The 18,070-nt window shown below is 42.6% G+C and overlaps 1 protein-coding gene across 1 annotated transcript in view; it reads left to right on the top strand.

The window, feature by feature from the left end:
* Nucleotides 1-18,070, top strand: part of LOC140398329 (parathyroid hormone/parathyroid hormone-related peptide receptor-like) — a 275,848-nt gene that overhangs the window by 17,295 nt on the left and 240,483 nt on the right. The window contains exon 3 of the mRNA XM_072486901.1: nucleotides 17,806-17,927. Within this exon, the coding sequence (XP_072343002.1) occupies nucleotides 17,859-17,927 (69 nt within the window). The 5' untranslated portion in view covers nucleotides 17,806-17,858. The remainder of the gene's footprint in view (nucleotides 1-17,805; nucleotides 17,928-18,070) is intronic.

Below are 18,070 nucleotides of genomic sequence, written 5' to 3'. Positions count from 1 at the left end.
CTGACTGTAATCACACTGACTGTAATCACACTCTCTGTCACACTGACTGTAATCACACTCTCTGTCACACTGACTGTAATTACACTCTCTGTCACACTGACTGTAATCACACTGGCTGTAATCACACTCTCTGTCACACTGACTGTAATCACACTCTCTGTCACGCTGACTGTAATCACACTGGCTGTAATCACACTCTCTGTCACACTGATTTTAATCACACTCTCTGTCACACAGATGGTAATCACACTCCTTCACACTGAAAGATTGGGGGGGGGTGAACAATTGAAGAAGTGGGTAGCTTTATGAGGTTTGTGGGGCCGGAGAAGATTAGAGAAATAGGGAGTGGTGAGATCCAGAAAGGATTTATGCATGTATCGAAAATTGAAATTGATGCATTGAGCACCGAGTTCCAAAGTTAGGCTGCAGCTGCAGGAGTGATGGATGATTGGGACTTGGTTCCGGGTAAGATATGGAAACAGTGTATTGTGGATGAGCTGAGGAGGGGGATGGGTCATTGGACATTTTGATGGACATTCTAAAGGGAAATGTAGGAAGGGACAGTGATCTTTGATGTTCTGCCAGAGTCTGTGGCTGCAGGGCTCGGTTTAGATGACAAGACTATAATGAATTGACTCCAAAGCCATAATTATCTGTTGTTCGGGTAGACACATGGCCAACCCAGAACTACATAAAATCACGCGAGAAGACGTCGGTGTCAGGTGCATGTACCTTTAAGAAATGGGTGTTTATCAAATAGCTGCAGTGATGTCAGTATGTGGATGGAGCTGGGCTGTCTGTTTGTCTTTTTATGTTTGTATTGAGCTGAAAAGCTGCTTTGTGGCTCTGTTTTTGGTTTCGTTTTCAGTTGGAGAGCTGTATTCAAACAAGAAGCTGTATATCTCTCGAAAGAATGTCCCCAGATCACTTGAGGATTTCAAAGTAATAATAATAATAATGTTATGGGCCAGGGTTTAGAGAATCCCAAAGTATATCATGGAGATCACCTGACCCACAACTTTTACTAGATTGTGGTATGGGGAGCACATGGCCCACTCTACAGATGTGGTGCATCAGAAATTTAAAAGTGTTTTTTTAAAGCAAAACAATGTTTATTCTGTGAACTCAGTTAACCGTTTTAAAACATACAGTGAACATCTTAACAACCATCAATTCAAATACAACCCCCAAAGAATACAACATTCGAAGTAATACTTAAACTTCCCTTTTAACATCCATAAGACAACAGAGCCCTTTGTACAGAAAGACATCAGGTTTAACTTCACTACTGAGAACAGTTACCACGTTGAAATCATCAAATGATCTTGAGATAGTCTTTAGATGGCAGAGAGATCGAAATTACAACTTCTTTAGCTGGCTTCAGCTCCAACACTAAAACAAAACCCAAAACAGGCACACCCAAGCTTTTCCTCAAAGCGATACTAAAAAGCAGAGCCAGAGCTCAGCTCCACCCATACTCTGACATCACTGCAGCCACTTGAGCAGACAAACATTTCTTAAAGTGACATTCTCATGACACCTCCCCCCAAGAAAAAAAAAATCAACATCAACTTCAAGATGGTTTCATTTTTCACCTCTTCACCATCCTTTAAGAAATGCAGACAGTAAATATACTTTGTCGTTTCAAAAAAAACAACACACGCAAACAGCTATAATAACACAGTCTATTTTAGTTCTTCTTCCTCCAACTGGAGTCCATCTCGATTGACAATCTCTTTGAACAAGAAGATCTCTGCACAATCCGTCCATTTCTCTATGCCTCGGCATTTCTCTTTAAAGTCAGATACTTTAGTTCAATCTGATCACAGAGTCCCTTGTAATTCTCCAACACAGGAGCATTGGTTATCACAGCTTTCAGGCAGTCAAATGCCTGTTGAAAGTCTGCTGTCCACTGAAATTTTTGACGTTTCTTCAGCAAGTACATCAGTGGAGCAACCACACTACAAACATTTTGCACAAATGTTCGATCAAATCTACTCATGCCAAGAAATCTCATTCTTTCCCTTAGTCTTGAGGGTATTGAAAACTCCTCAATAACTGTTGGTTTCACATCCCGTGTGACCATTCGACCCTGTCTGATTGTATGGCCAAGGAAAGTGACATGGGCGTTTCCAAATTCACTTATTAATAATAATAATAATAATAATCACTTATTGTCACAAGTAGGCTTCAATGAAGTTACTGTGAAAAATCCTGAGTCACCACATTCCGGCGCCTGTTCGGGGAGGCTGGAACAGGAATTCAACCTACGCTGCTGGTCTTGTTTTGCATTACAAGCCAGCTGCATTAGCCCACTGTGCTAAACCAGCCCCGGCTAGGTTTACCACCAAACCCGCCTCCTGAAGTCGATCGAATAACTCCATCAGATGTTTTAAATGTTCTTCCCATGTCTGACTGACAATTACAAGATCGTCGATGTACACCGCACAATTGGGTAATCCTGAAACAATTTTGTTAGTTAACCGTTGAAATGTGGCTGGGGTGTTTTTCATGGCAAATGGCATAACATCGAATTGGTATATACCATCTGGTGTCACAAAAGCTGAAACCTCCTTCGTCCTGTCAGATAAAGGTACCTGCCAGTAACCTTTGAGTAAATCCAATTTGGAAATGAAGACTGATTGTCCCATCTTCTCAATGCAATCCTCCAAGCGTGGGATAGGATAAGAGTCCATTTTTGTAACTGCATTAACCTTTCTATAGTCCACATCCACACACAACCATTGGATACAGTCCGGTTTTGGTACCATCACTATAGGTGAGCTCCATTGGCTGCAATCCACTTCAATTATGCCATTTTTAAGCATACTTTCAATCAGTTTGTTAAGCTGTGCCAATTTTAAAGGGTTAAGTTTGTATGAATGTTGTTTGATTGAAACAGCATTTCCTACATCTACATCATGTATAGCCATTTTAGTGCTTCCCAACTTCTCTCCACCCATGTGATATCAATAACTCCTTCAGGTCAGTCCCTTTTTCCTCTGGAAGGTAACTCAACAATTTATCCCAATTTTTAAGAACATCCTCGTTTTCCAATTTAATTTGAGGTATGTCAAATTCACAGTCATCTGGATTTGGTTCATCACTTTGAGTTAGAATCATTAAAACCTCCTTTTTCTCTCCATCCCTTTCAAAATACCTTTTAAGCATATTGACATGACACACTCGGTGAGTCTTCCTTCTATCTGGTGTTTTTACCACATATTTCATCTCACTTAATTTCCTTTCAATCTGGTAAGGTCCACAAAACCTTGCTTTTAAAGGCTCACCTACCACTGGTAACAAGACTAAAACTTTATCTCCAATGGCAAAACTACGAACTTTAGATTTCTTGTCCGGTATCCATTTCATCACATGTTGTGCAAATTTTAAATTTGGTCTAGCCAATTCCCCTGCTCTATTTGATCATTCCCTAAAATTTGACACATAATCCAATAATGTAAGTTCTGATTTCTCACTCACCAATTTTTCCTCAATCAATTTAAGTGGTCCTTTTACCATATGACCAAAAATTAGTTCAAAACGACTGAATTTAGTTGACTCATTAGGTGCATCCTTAATTGCAAACAGTACGAATAAAATTCCTTTATCCCAATCATCTGGATAACTTTGACAATAATCCCTCAACATTGTCTTTAATGTCTGATGCCATCTTTCTAACGCTTTCTGCGATTCTGGATGGTACGTAGTTGATTTAAATTGTTTTATTCCTAAGCTATCTATAACTTCTTTGAATAACCTTGAGGTAAAATTTGATCCTTGATCCGATTGTATTTCTGTGGGTAGTCCATATCTAGTACCAAACTTAAATAACTCCTCCACAATCTTTTTAGGTAATATTACGTACTGGAATAGCCTCTGGAAACCTAGTAGACACATCCATTATAGTCAAAAGATATTGATTCCGACTTTTCATTTTAGAAAGCGGTCCTACGCAATCAATTAGGACCTTTGTAAATGGTTCCTCAAATGCTGGAATGGGTATTAAGACCGCTGGTTTCATCACTGCTTGAGGTTTCCCTATCACTTGTGTTATGGGCGAGGCGTTTTCAGAACTCCAAAATGCACCATGGAGTTTAACCAACCTCTCCCTTTAATGGATTTGTTGCTTTTCCTGGCACACGGCTTTTCCCCTTGGTGTGGTATTACAATTTGGACACGTGGGTTTTTAAACACAAAACACTGTTTATTCCATGAACTCAACTTAACATCTTAAATAAACATTGGACCTCTTAACACCCCTTACTTCAAAGATAACTCAGAAATTATTGCAACAGTAAATAACTCCTTAAAATGTTCCTTCAAACTTCCAAGAGACTTAACACCTTTAAACAGTATCACATCAGGTTAAAGGATATATATATTTTCTGTAGAATGGCAGAGATATATTAGCTTGGGTGACTTCAGCTCCAGCACCTTACTTTCTTCTTGCAAACCCTCTGGAAACACACAGACACACCCCAAGCTGCTTTCTCAAACATGGCTTTCTCCCTTCAAGCACTCACAGCAAACCAGAACTTCTCAAGCTGCTGTTTCAAACTGGCTTTCTACTTTTAAACTGCTCACAGCAAAACAGCCAGGCACTTTTAAACTACTCTCAGCAAAACCAGCCAGGCACTTTTTTAAATTGAAAAACCAAACTGCAAAATGGCTGAACTGAGCTGAGCTCCACCCACTCTATGACATCATTGTTTTCTTAAAGGTACATTGCTTAAACATCCATGTCTTAAAGGCACTCACGCATGACACCTCCCCCCAAGAAAAAAAAAGCCATCAACTTCAAGATGGTATCATTTTTCACTTTTGCACCATCCACTAAGAAATGTACACAGTAAATATACATTTTCATTTAATGAAAACAACACACGCAAACATGCATAATAATATAGTCCATTTTCTTTGTTCTTCTTCCACCAGTCTCTTTGAACAAAGTCTCTGCACGATCCATCCATTCCTCTACTCCTTGGCATTTCTCTTTAGAATCAGATAATTTAGTTCAATCTGACCACAGAGTCCTTTGCAATTCTCCAATACAGGAGCATTGCTGATCACAGCTTTCAGGCAGTCAAATGCCTGTTGAAAGTCCGCTGTCCATTGAAATTTTTTACGTTTCTTCAGCAATTCCATCAGTGGAGTAATCACGCCACAAAACATTTGCACAGCTGTTCAATCAAATTCATTCATGTTAAGAGATCGCATTGCCTCCCTTTGTCTTGAGGATAACGGAAACACCACAAGGAAAGTGATTTGGGCTTCTCCAAACTCACTTTCGGCTCGGTTCATCATTAAACCCGCTACCTGAAGTCAATCGAAGAACTCCATAAGATGTTTTAAATGTTGTTTCCATGTCTGGAAGTTGAAAATAAGAGCAGATTGTCCCACTTTCTCCATGCAATCCTTCAATGGTGGGACAGGATAAGAGTCTGTTCTTGGAACTGCATTCACCTTTCTATAGTCCACACACAACCGTTGGGTACCGTCTGGTTTAGGTACCATCACTATGGGTGAGCTCCATTGGCTGCAACCCACTTCAATTGTGCCATTCTTCAACATACTTTCAATCTCTCTGCTAACCTGTACCAATTTTAAAGGATTAAGTCTATATGGATGTTGTTTGATAGGAACAGCATTTCCCACATCTACATCATGTACAGCCATTTTAGTACTTCCCAATTTATCTCTACAAACTTGCCCATGTGATATCAATAACTCTTTCAGGTCAGTTTGTTTTTCCTCTGGAAGGTAACTTAACAATTCATCCCAATTTTTAAGAACATCCTCATTTTCCAATTTAGTTTGAGGTGTGTCAAATTCACAGTCATCTGGATTTGGTTCGTCACTTTGAGAATCATTAAAACCTCCTTTTTCTCTCCTGTTTCAAAGTACCTTTTAAGCATTTTCACATGACAGACTCGGTGAGTCTTCCTTCGATCTGGTGTTTTTACCACATAATTCACCTCACTTAATTTCCTTTCAATCTGATAAGGTCCACAAAACCTAGCTTTTAAAGGCTCCCCTACCACTGGTAACAACACTAAAACTTTATCCCCACTGACAAAACTACAAACTTTGGATTTCTTGTCCGCTACCCGTTTCATCACATTTTGTGCAACTTTCAAATGTTGTCAAGCCAATTCACCTGCTCTATTTAATCATTCCCTAAAATTTGACACGTAATCCAATAGTGTAATTTCCAATTTCTCACCCACCAATTTTTCCTTAATCAATTTAAGTGGTCCTCTTACCTCATGACCAAAAATTAGTTCAAAAGGACTAAATTTGGTAGACTCATTAGGTGCATCCCTAATTGCAAACAATATGAATGGGATTCCTTTATCCCAATCCTCTTGATAATCTTGACAATACGTCCTCAACATTGTCTTTCATGTCTGATGCCACCTTTCTAACGCTCTCTGCGATTCTGGATGGTACGCAGTTGATTGAAATTGTTTTATTCCTAAGCTATCCATAACTTCTTTGAATAACTTTGAAGTAAAATTTGATCCTTGATCCGATTGAATTTCTTTGGGTAGTCCATATCTAGTAAAGAATTCAAGTAACTCCTCCCCAACCCTTTTAGCTGTAATATTATGTACTGGAATGGCCTCGGGAAACCTAGTAGACACATCCATTACAGTCAAAAGATGTTGATTCCCACTTTTTGTTTTAGGAAGCGGTCCTACACATTCGATTAGGACCCTTGTAAAAGGTTCCTCAAATGCTGGAATGGGTATTAAGGGTGCTGGTTTTATCACTGCTTGAGGTTTCCCTATCACTTGACATGTGTGACATGATTGACAAAATTTAACTACATCTTTATGTAGTCCAGGCCAATAAAAATGTTTCTGGATTTTAGCTTGAGTTTTCCTTATTCCCAAATGACCTCCCACTGGTGTCTCATGTGCAACTCCCAACACCTCCTTTCTATACCCTATCGGCAATACTACTTGATGAACTTCTGCTCACTTTTCATCCGCCTGCATATGTACAGGTCTCCATTTTCTCCTCAAGACATCATTTTTACGGTAATAACACTCTGGTATACTCTCAGATTCCTCCTCCGTATATGCTTTCTGATATATCCGTTTTATTTCTACATCTTTCAGTTGTAAATCCGCCAATTTTCCTGAACTAAAAATATCCACCTCATCCTCCACCTGTTTTTGTTTTTTTTCAATCATCTGATCCAAAATCGTTTCTGATAATTGCACTTCAACTTCATCTTCACTCTTTGATTTCTCCTCTTGTCTTAACCTGTGACTTTGCGACCTTGTTACGACACAATCCGGAAAAATCCCTTGATTCTCATCCTTCAACACTTCAGTTGACTGATTTTCCACTGGCTTATGAACCACAGTAGGCATCACTCCCACCTGCGATCCAGCTATATCATTACCCAAGATAAACTGTATTTCTGGACAAGATAGTTTCTCTATTACTCCGACTACCACTTCACCAGTCTTCACTGGACTTTCCAACCTTACCTTATATATATTACCACCTTTTCTGGCATTATTCCTCCCACATTACATAACTTCTCATCTCTTACCATTAAAGGTTGACTAGCTCCCCTAGCTCTTAAAATTGTGATGTCTTTACCTGCTTCTCCTGATACACATGAGTAAACTTTACCCACACAAGTAAATTCTTTAAAGAGATCTGGCACCTTCCTATCAATCACCTCTTGATCAGGCTGTACAATCTTTTGCACCTCCTTCGCTTCACTTGGGCTTTCCTTTACCACTTTAACAAACCCCACTGTCTTATCCTGTTTTACCATATCAGCCTTGCCAGGGCTTTTCTTCCACCACCAACACTGTGACTTTACATGGCCTAGTTTATTACAGTGAAATTATTTGAAACTTTTCATGTCTCTTCCACCCTCTTGGATTTATTTTTTAATCTGAGGTACACTCTCCTTATTATCTCCCATCAGATCACCTTTACCTTTACCACTTGGGTATTTCTCATGTCCCCAGTTTCTATCCCGCACCGGCTGAAACTGATGTCAGAAACCAAGCTTTGATTTATGAACTAATTCATAATGATTTGCCATTTCTGCTGCTAATCTCGCAGTTTTAACCCTCTGCTCTTCCACATGAGTTCTCACTACATCAGGAATTGAATTTTTAAACTCCTCCAAAAGTATAATACCTCTGAGAGCTTCATACATTTGGTCTATTTTCAAAGCCCTCATCCACCTATCAAAATTACTCTGTTTAATCCTTTCAAACTCCATGTATGTTTGACCAAATTCTTTCCTTAAATTTCTAAACCTTTGTCTCTCGGCTTCAGGCACTCGTTCATATGCACCTAAGATGGATTTTTTCACCTCCTCATACATCCCAGATACCTCCTCCGATAGTGATGCAAACACTTCACTGGCCCTACCTTCCAGTTTTGTTTGAATCAGTAATACCCACATGTCCTGTGGCCATTTCATTTGTTTAGCTACCTTCTCAAATGAAATGAAAAAGGCTTCTACCTCCTTCTCATCAAACCTTGGCACTGCATGAACATATTTAAATAGATCCCCACCAAGCCTTCGACTATGATGCTCTTTCTCACTATCCTCATCACTATCCTCCAACTGTACGTTTCCCTTTACGTCCGCCAATTTTAACTGACCGTCATGTTTCATGGCCATTTTCTGAAGTTCAAACTCTCTCTCTTTATCTTTTTCCCTGATCTGTATCACCCTTTCTCTTTCTTTTTGTTCTGCTAAGTCTATTCTTTCTGTTTTCCTTCCTTCTCTCTCTTTTTCTTTTTGCTCTCTATCTCTTTCTTTTTCCTCTCTCTCTCTTTCGTATTCAAGCTGCTTTAATTCTTTCTCATGTTTCATTTGTGTAATTTGTAACTGAATTTTTGCCATTTCCAATGAGTCAAACTGTATCTCAGGCAACGTTAAATGCCTAGCCACCGCCATAATTACCTCATCTTTTCGCATTTTGTCAGGCAATGTTGACTGCAATGTTTCTACCAACTCTAAAAGCCTGTTATTAGTCTCTGTCCGTAAGGTACTGCGTGTGACAGTCTCTACCCCCAAAGATTTAGAGCCTCTGAAAGAGCCATTGTCCACAACACACTCCCTACTTATACTGAAATACCACACCTGAAAAGCAACCACAATATGCTCACCCCTCACTGTCTTTAAGTTCACTAAGCCAATCCAATTGATAGACTTTTATCCCCCTCGAGCCCCCAATTTGTTATGCGCAGGGTTAAGAGAACCCCAAAGTGTATCATGGAGATCACCTGACCCATTATTTTTAATAGACTGTGGTATGGGGAGCACATGGTCCACTCTACAGGTGTGGTGCATCAGAAATTTAAAAGTATTTTTTAAAGCAAAACAATGTTTATTCTATGAACTCAGTTAACCTTTTTAAAACATACAGTTAACATCTTAGCAACCATCAATTCAAATACAACCCCTAGAGAATACAACATTCGAAGTAATACTTAAACTTTCCTTTTAACATCCATAAGACTCTTTGTACAGAAAGACATCAGGTTTAACTTCACTATTGAGAACAGTTACCACATTGAAATCACCAAATTATCTAGAGATAGTCTTTAGATGGCAGAGAGATTGAAATTACACCTTTAGGTGGCTTCAGCTCCAACACTGAAACAAAACCAAAGAAAACAGACACACCCAAGCTGTTCCTCAAAGCGAAACTAAAAAGCAGAGCCAGAGCTCAGCTCCACCCACATCACAGCAGCCACTTGAGCTGACAAACATTTCTTAAAGTGACGTTCCCATGACAATAATAATAATAATAGCTTATTGTCACAAAGGCTTCAATGAAGTTACTGTGAAAATGTCCTAGTCGCCACATTCCGGCGCCTGTTCAGGGAGGCTGGTACAGGAATTGAACCCGCGCTGCTGGTCGGCTTCTGCATTACAAGCCAGCTGTTCAGCCCACTGTGATAAACCAATACCTGTTTCTGTAGAGAATTTAAACCTGCTGTCTTTGTTTAAAAAGGGTTTAACTTATGGATGTTGCTAGGAAAGGTATTAAGGGTTACCTATAGCGTAATGTATCTGTGGGGTTACGTGTGTTGGTGGTTGATAAGATGTTTGCTGTGTGTTCATAAAATGTTAACTGGGTTCTTAGAATAAACATTGTTTTGTTTTAAAAATACTTAAGGTCTCTGTTGCATAACACCTGGAACGTGGACCCTTGTGCTCCCATAATAATAATAATAATCGCGTATTGTCATAATTAAGCTTCAATTAAGTTACTGTGAAAAGCCCCTAGTCGCCACATTCCGGCGCCTGTTCGGGGAGGCCGGTACGGGAATTGAACCCGCGTTGCTGGTCTTCTTCTGCATTACAAGCCAGCTGTTCAGCCCACTGTTCTAAACCAAAATCGATAAACAGTTGTAGGTCAGGTGAACTCCATGATATACTGTGGAGTTTTCTAAACCCTGGCCCATAACAGTCGGGCACATGTCCCAACATCAGCACGCCCTTGTGCAATATTGCAATTGGCGGGTGCAGGCGTGAGTTGGAGTCACGCACGTCCACAATCAAGAAGCCAATTTTATTTAATTGAACAGCAGCTGACCTTGAATTTACATTGTCCATCTTCCTTTACGGTTGGCGGGTGGGTGGATTGGCCAGGCAGCCTTTATGTTTTGGCTGCAACCTCGACCCAGGTTGGGTTGAAAGGTCAAGGTTCAAATAAAATTAACAAATGTGTCTGGGGACTGAGGCCCGTGTTTCGATTCTGCTGCCTGGGCACCATAGTTCTAACTTTACCGCTGATATTTATTTATTACAGGTCAACAGCTCCCTGGGACAGCTCCGCAGTGACTGTCCCCCTGAGGGAGCACATTGGGAGAGCCAGCCCACACATTCCCTCTTCAGGCCTCCCCGACAGCACTCAGCCTTTCACAGAGTGTGGTTCATGTTGAATGGTCGTTAGGTGGCCAGCCAACATAATATTGTATTAACATCGTGATCACAGTGGGAGCAGGTTTCACAACAGCCTGCGGTGCACCCCGACCGTAAAATTCAAGGGGATGAGCTGGCAGTGAAGATTATTGAGAGAGGAAGACGAGGCAATTACAGTGTTGCTTATAAGTTGCAATGACTGGAGACCTGACGTACCCTTTGAGAACTTCGAAGAGGCTCAGAGGGAGCCTGCGGATCTGTTCTTTTTAAAAATAAATTTAGAGCACCCAATTATTTTTTCCAATTAAGGGGCAATTTAGCGTCGCCAATCCACCTACCCTGCACATTTTTTGGTTGTGGGGGTGAGACAAGTGGCAAATAACATTTGCGCCACACAAGTGCTAGGGAATGACCATATCCAACAAGAGAGAGTCTATCCATCCCCCCTTGACATTCAATGGTATTGCCATCACTGAATCCTCCACAACCAAACATCCTGGGTGTTACCATTGACCAGAAACTGAAGGAGACTAGCCATATAAATACCGTGGTTACAAGAGCAGGTCAGACACTGAGAATTCTGTGATAAGTAACTCACCTTCTGACTCCCCAAAGCTAGCTTGTCCACCATCTACAAGACTTAAGTCAGGAGTGTGATGGAATGCTCCCCACTTGCCTGGATGAGATCAGCTCCAACAACACTCAAGAGGTTCAACACCACCCAGGACAAAGCAGACCACTGGATTGGCACTCCTTCCACAAGCATTCACTCTCTCCACCACTGCCGCACAGTATCAGCTGTGTGTATCATGTACAAGAGGCACTGCAGGAACTCACCAAGGATCCTTATACAGCTCCTTCCAAACCCCTAACCACTACCATCCAAAACGATAAGAGCAGCAGATACTTGGGAACATCACCACCTGCGAGTTTCCCTCCAAATGTGGGCGGAACGGTAGCATGGTGGTTAGCACTATTGCTTCACAGCGCCAGGGACCCAGGTTCGATTCCCGGCTTGAGTCACTGTCTGTGCGGTGTCTGCACGTTCTCCCTGTGTCTGCGTGGGTTTCCTTCGGGTGCTCCGGTTTCCTCCCACAAGTCCCGAAAGACTTACTTGTTCGATGAATTGGGCATTCTGAATTCTCCCTCTGTGTACCTGAACAGGCACCGGAGTGTGGCGACTAGGTGATTTTCACAGTAACTTCATTGCAGTGTTAATGTAAGCCTACTTGTGACATTAATAAAGAGCGAGTCCTTCATTGTCGCTGGGTCAAAATCCTGGAACTCCCTCCCGAATAGTAATGTGCGTTTATCAACACCACATGGACGGCAACGGTTCAAGAAGCGAGCTTCCCACCACCTTCTCAAGGGAAATTAGGTGAGGGGTTGAAGAGATTGGGGAAAGGGATAGGAAGGATCAACGACCAGGGGAGGGTTGGGGAGTTGGGGGAATTGGGAGGGTTGAAGGTCAGGGTCTGGGATGAGGTCGGAGGAGGGGTTGGGAGCCTGGTGGTGTGGGAATAGAAGGGGGTTGAAGTGGTGGGGGTTCAGGTGCACGGGCTGGGTTGTGGGGGTTGGAGGCGGGGGCCTGGGGGAGTCGGCTGTCAGCTAATTTGGCTGCAATACAGACGGTCTCTTCATCCACGTCATTAGTATAGATTGTAATAGGTGAGGTCATCACTGATCCTTGTGATAATCCACTTGTTACAATTACCATCATGAAAATTTAATCTGACTCTATGTTTCCTGTTAGTTAACCAATACTCAGGTCATCCCACCACCATAAACTCATTTCATAGAATGATAGAAAGGAGGCTATTCGGCCCATCTTGTTCACACCAGCCCGAGAGGCCCTTTCTAATCCCACTTTCCTGTACCTGGTCCATAGCCCTGTAGCTTACACCACTTCAGGTGCAGATCCAGGTACTTTGAAAAAGAATTTATTGTCTCTGCCACCAACTCGGGCAGCGAGTTTCAGACTCCCACTGGGTAAAAATATTTTCCCCATGCCCCCTTCTGCCATTTATCTTGAATCTATGTCACCTGGTTCGAGAATTCTCCACCAAGGGAAACAATTTGATCCTGTCCACTATCTCTTCCTCTCAATTAAGTCACCCCTCAGCCTTCTTTGTTCCAAGGAAAATAATCCTAACCTGTCCAATCTCTACTCGCAGCCACATTTTTCTAGCCCTGGCAGCATTCTTGTAAACCTGCTCTGCACTCTCCCCAGAGCAGTAACACCCTTCCTGTAATGTGCTGACCAGAACTGCACACAATACTCCAGTTGTGGCCTCACCAGTGTTTTATACAATTTCAACATTATATCCACCCTTTTATATTCTATACCTCTGCCAATGAAGGAGAGCATTCCATATGCTTTCCTTACAACCTTGTCTACTGCTGCCTTTAGGGACCCGTGTCCCTGTACGCCAAGAACTCTCACTTCATCTACCCCTCTTAGTATATTCCCATTTATTCTGTACTTTCTATAACCGTTTGACCTCCCTAAATGCTGACCTCACCTTTCTCTGTGTTAAATTCCATCTGCCACTTTATCACCCAATGGTGAGGTCCTGCGGCCGGCCACCTGCACCGTAAATTGGCCCCGAACACCCATACCCCCACCCTCTCCCCGGCACCTCACAGCAATCCCACACCTGGATTGTCTAGATGCCCCCCCCCACCTTCAAGTATGAGGGTGACCCAAACCCCACCCCCTCCTAGGAACCCTTTTAGTAGGGAGACCCCCCCCCACAAGAGCCTCTGTCATAGAGACACACCTCACAGGGACGCCTGTAATAGGGATATCCCCACAGGTACGCCTGTAATAGGAAGACCCGCCACCGGGCCCCTGTAATAGAGGGACCCCTGTTATAAGAGGACCCCCCCCCCCAGGTAACCCCTGCCTAAAGGGACCCCTCACGCAGACTCCCATTCCCCCCCCCCCCCCCCCCCCCCCAGAAAAGAGACCCGTGTCTGGAAGCTAGACAGCAGTCCAGACAGGGGCAGTGAGAGGAAATACAGCTGTAACACTTACCTTGAAGCTTCACGTGTCCATTCCTCGAAGGAGAGCAGCTGTGACATGCGTCTGGTTCCCACAGATCCATTAACTGCTGGCCATTCATAGTTTCCTAGTAGTGATCTGTGATTGACAACTTCTACAAACTACCTGTAGCTTTGATTCATTTGTCTCCCTTCACGGTTCAGTGGCCTAAGTGGTGAAACCCTAATGTCTATAAACATTGGCCATATTGACCACGATTTTCCTCCAACACCCGATTTTCCGTCCCATTAGGGAAAGTGATACAGGCATCCTGGAATTGAGAATCCCGCCCGAAATATATTGGTTCCCCTTTATCCACCCTGCCTGTTCCCTCCTCTAGGAACGCCAATAAATTTCTCAAGCATGATTTCTTCTTCATAAAACCACGTTGATTCATCTGATTATATTATGATTTTCTGAATATCCTTCAAAATAGATTCTAGAATGACGGAGGTTGAGATGTGACCTGATAGATGTCTACAAGATTATGAGGGACATGGATAGAGTGGATGGGCAGGCACTCTTTCCCAGGGTGGAGGGGTCAGTCACCAGGGGGCTTAGGTTTAAGGTCCGTGGGGCAAAGTTTAGAGGAGATGTGCGAGGCTGTTTTTTTATGCAGAGGGTGGTGAGTGCCTGGAGCGCGTTGCCAGGGAGGCACTGGAAGCAGATGCATTAATGCCGCTCAAAAGGCATCTTGACAAATACATGGAAAGGGTGGGTATAGAGGGATACGGCACAAGGAAATGATGAGAGTTTTGACCAAGGGTGGTATCATGACCGGTACAGGCCTGGAGGGCCGAAGGGCCTGTTCCTGTGCTGTGTTGTTCTTTGTTCTTTATTTTTACACGGACCGATGTAAAGCTAACTGTTCTATACTTTCCTGCTTTCTGTCTCCCTCCTTACTTGAATAGAAATGCTGCATTTAATATTTTCTAATCTGCTGGGGGCTTTCCAAAATCGAGGGAATTTTGGAAGACTACCCTAGAATGCAGGTCATCAGGCCAAGGGAACGTGTCAGTCTTTAATCTCATTAGTCTTCCTGGTATTTATTCTCCAGTGACTGTGATTGTTTTAAGTTTCTCCCTCCCTTTTATCTCTTGGTTTTCTGCTATTCTTGGGATGCCTTTTGTGTCTCCCACTAAATATAAAATACTAGTTTAAAGTCTCGGTCATGTCTGTGTGGAGTTTGCACATTCTCTCCGTGTTTGCGTCGGTCTCCCCCACAATCCAAAGATGTGCAGGGTAGGTGGATTGGCCATGCTAAATTGCCCTTAATTGGACAGAATAATTGGGTACTCTAAATTTAAAAAAAAATTTAAGTCGCGGTCATTTCCTTGTTTTCCATTATTTATTCCCACGTGTCATCCTCTAAGGGACCCATGCTCACTTTAGCTACTCTTTTACTTTTTGCATACTGATAGACACTTTACCTGTCTACTTTTATATTTCTTGTTAGTTTTCTCTCACACACCAATTCCCCCCTTTTTAATTTTTTTAATCACCCTTTGCTAGTTTCTCAAAACATCCTCAATCTTTTGGCCGAGCACCAATATTTGTAGTATTGTATTTGTCCTCTTTCAACTTGATGCTGCAACCATGTTTCTTATTACTCCTCCCCCACTTAAGTGTCCCCTTTTCTCATGGTGCTGTGGTCAGTTTGCTTACATACCCTGAAATTCCTGCTTTCACCCACACATGCTGCAAGAACGTCAAACCTGTTGGACAATTGCAGGACCTGAGACACCTCCAGTGCTACATTCTGGATCTCCATGTCTGCCTCACTTGCAATCATACCCTCCTGTCCCTGACCATGGACCATTCTCATTCCCGTTCCCATTCTCTGATGCATCATATGGTCTGAAGCTCAAACTCAAGCTCAAGCACTCAGAGTTGATGTTCCTTCATCTGCAGAACCTTACGGCAGATGTGATTGTTGAACACACTGGTGACCACAAGTGCTCAGAGACTACAGCTGCAACACATCACCTGTCCTGCCATCTTTCTTGTGTTTTCCTTAATTAATTAAATTCCAAGTTTAGAAATATCACTCAGCAATTATTTGTAGTTATATTAGTTTAACTAGTTAAACTATAAATTTCATATAATATTTATATCTCCCCATATCTGATAAACGTACTGCCCCAGTAAATTAATACCTCTAGACCTGCTCTGATCTTATACTCTTATCCAAATTTGCAGATGGCACGAAGTTGGGTGAGAGGATGAGCTGTGAGGAGGATACAGAGATCCTTCAATGTGATTAGGGCAAGTTGAGTGAGTGGGCAAATGAATGGGAGATGCAGTGTAATTTGGATAAATGCAAGGTTATCCACTTTGGTCACAAAAACGGGAAGGCAGACTATTATCTGAATGGCCATATATTTGGAAAGGGGAATGTGCAATGAGACCTGGATGTCCTTGTACACCAATCACTGAAGGTAAGCATGCAGGTACAGCAGGCGGTAAAGATGACAAATGGTATGCTGGCCTTCATGGCGAGAGGATTCGAGTACAGGAGCAGGGATGTCTTGCTGCAATTATACAGGGCCTTGGTGAGGCATCACCTGGAATATTGTATGCAGTTTTGGTCTCCTTATCTGAGGAAGGATGTTCTTGCTATGGGGGAAGTGCGGCAAAGGTTTACCAGACTGATTCCTCTGATGGTGGGACTGATATATGAGGAGGGACTGAGTCGAATGGATTTTATTTGCTGGAGTTAAGAAGAATGAGGGGGGACCTCGGAAGCCTATAAAATTCTAACAGGACTAGACAGGATAAATGCAGGAAGGATGTTTCCGATGGTGGGGATGTCGAGAACCATGGTTCACAGTCTGAGGATACGGGGTAGACCATTTAGGCCTGAGATGAGAAAAAAGGTCTTCACCCAGAGAATGGTCAGCCTGTGGAATTCGCTACCAAGGGAAGTAGTTGAGGCCAAAACATTGCATGTTTTGAAGAAGCAGTTAGATATAACACTTAAGGCGAAGGGGATCAAAGGTTATGGGGGGGGGGGGGGGGTGAAGCAGGATTAGGCTATTGAGTTGGATGATCAGCCATGATCACAATAAAGGCGGAGCAGGCTCGAAGGACCGAATGGCCTCCTCCTGCTCCTATTTTCTATGTCTATCTATGTTTCGTACACTTCCTGTCATAGTTAGCTGATTGAATTTTTTAGTTTTTCAGTTTAGAGAGAAAAGTGGAAAAACACTCACCAATCAATCACTTACCTACGTCCCCCTGACATCTAAGATTCTCTTCGAACGTGTTCAGAGGGTTCTGAACCCACGCACTTGCTCTCACCCTCACTGCTTTTTTATCCCCCCGTGTTGTTCTTGCTCTGTTCATTGGCAGCAGGAGAGCTGGGACAGAGATGGAATAATGATGGTTTGAATGGGGACTGGGGAGGCTGAGAGGGAGAAATAAAAGGAGACCTGATTGGGTGTTTGAAAGGGGAGGAAGAAGGAGGGAAGATTCCATGGCGCAAGAAGAAGAGGATGAGAAAGAGGGGATGAATTAATGGTCTAGGGTTCAGAGTGACATCTAAAAAGTATGAGAATGCAGACAAAGGGTAGGACAGATGAGGTAACCTGGTTTTCAACAGAGGCGGAGATTAATGGTCCATTGTTCAAGTCTGACGCCCTGGGGTAGGATGAAGTAAATGTGTGAACAGTGTGTAGTCATCGTAGATCATCCACAAAGCACTGGCCAAAACTGGAGCCTATTGTGGGGAAGGAGTGGATCGAGGAGCTGTTGGAAGACTAGATATCAATGGGGGGTGCTGCAAGTTTACCAGTGGAATCCGGCACAATAAATTGAAATGTTGCCTTCCTTCTGACAGGACATGCCTATCGTAAATGCAATGTGCATGGGGACTGGGAGTTCGTCCCCAGCATGAATAGAACCTGGGCAAACTACAGCGAGTGCACCAAGTTCCTGATGCCTGACCACCGGCAACAAAAGGTAGATAAGCAAAAACAATCAAGTTACTAATTAATCAAGAGTGGCTAATGAATCAAGGATTTACCAACTAAACAGTCTTACTATCTGAACTATTAACTCAAGAAATGGCTAAAGGTCCTGGATAAGACAAAGATTATGCATCC

This window comes from Scyliorhinus torazame, chromosome 21, assembly GCF_047496885.1.
Source record: "Scyliorhinus torazame isolate Kashiwa2021f chromosome 21, sScyTor2.1, whole genome shotgun sequence".
Taxonomy (NCBI): Eukaryota; Metazoa; Chordata; class Chondrichthyes; order Carcharhiniformes; family Scyliorhinidae; genus Scyliorhinus; species Scyliorhinus torazame.
This window is presented reverse-complemented; position numbering and strand designations above follow the sequence as displayed.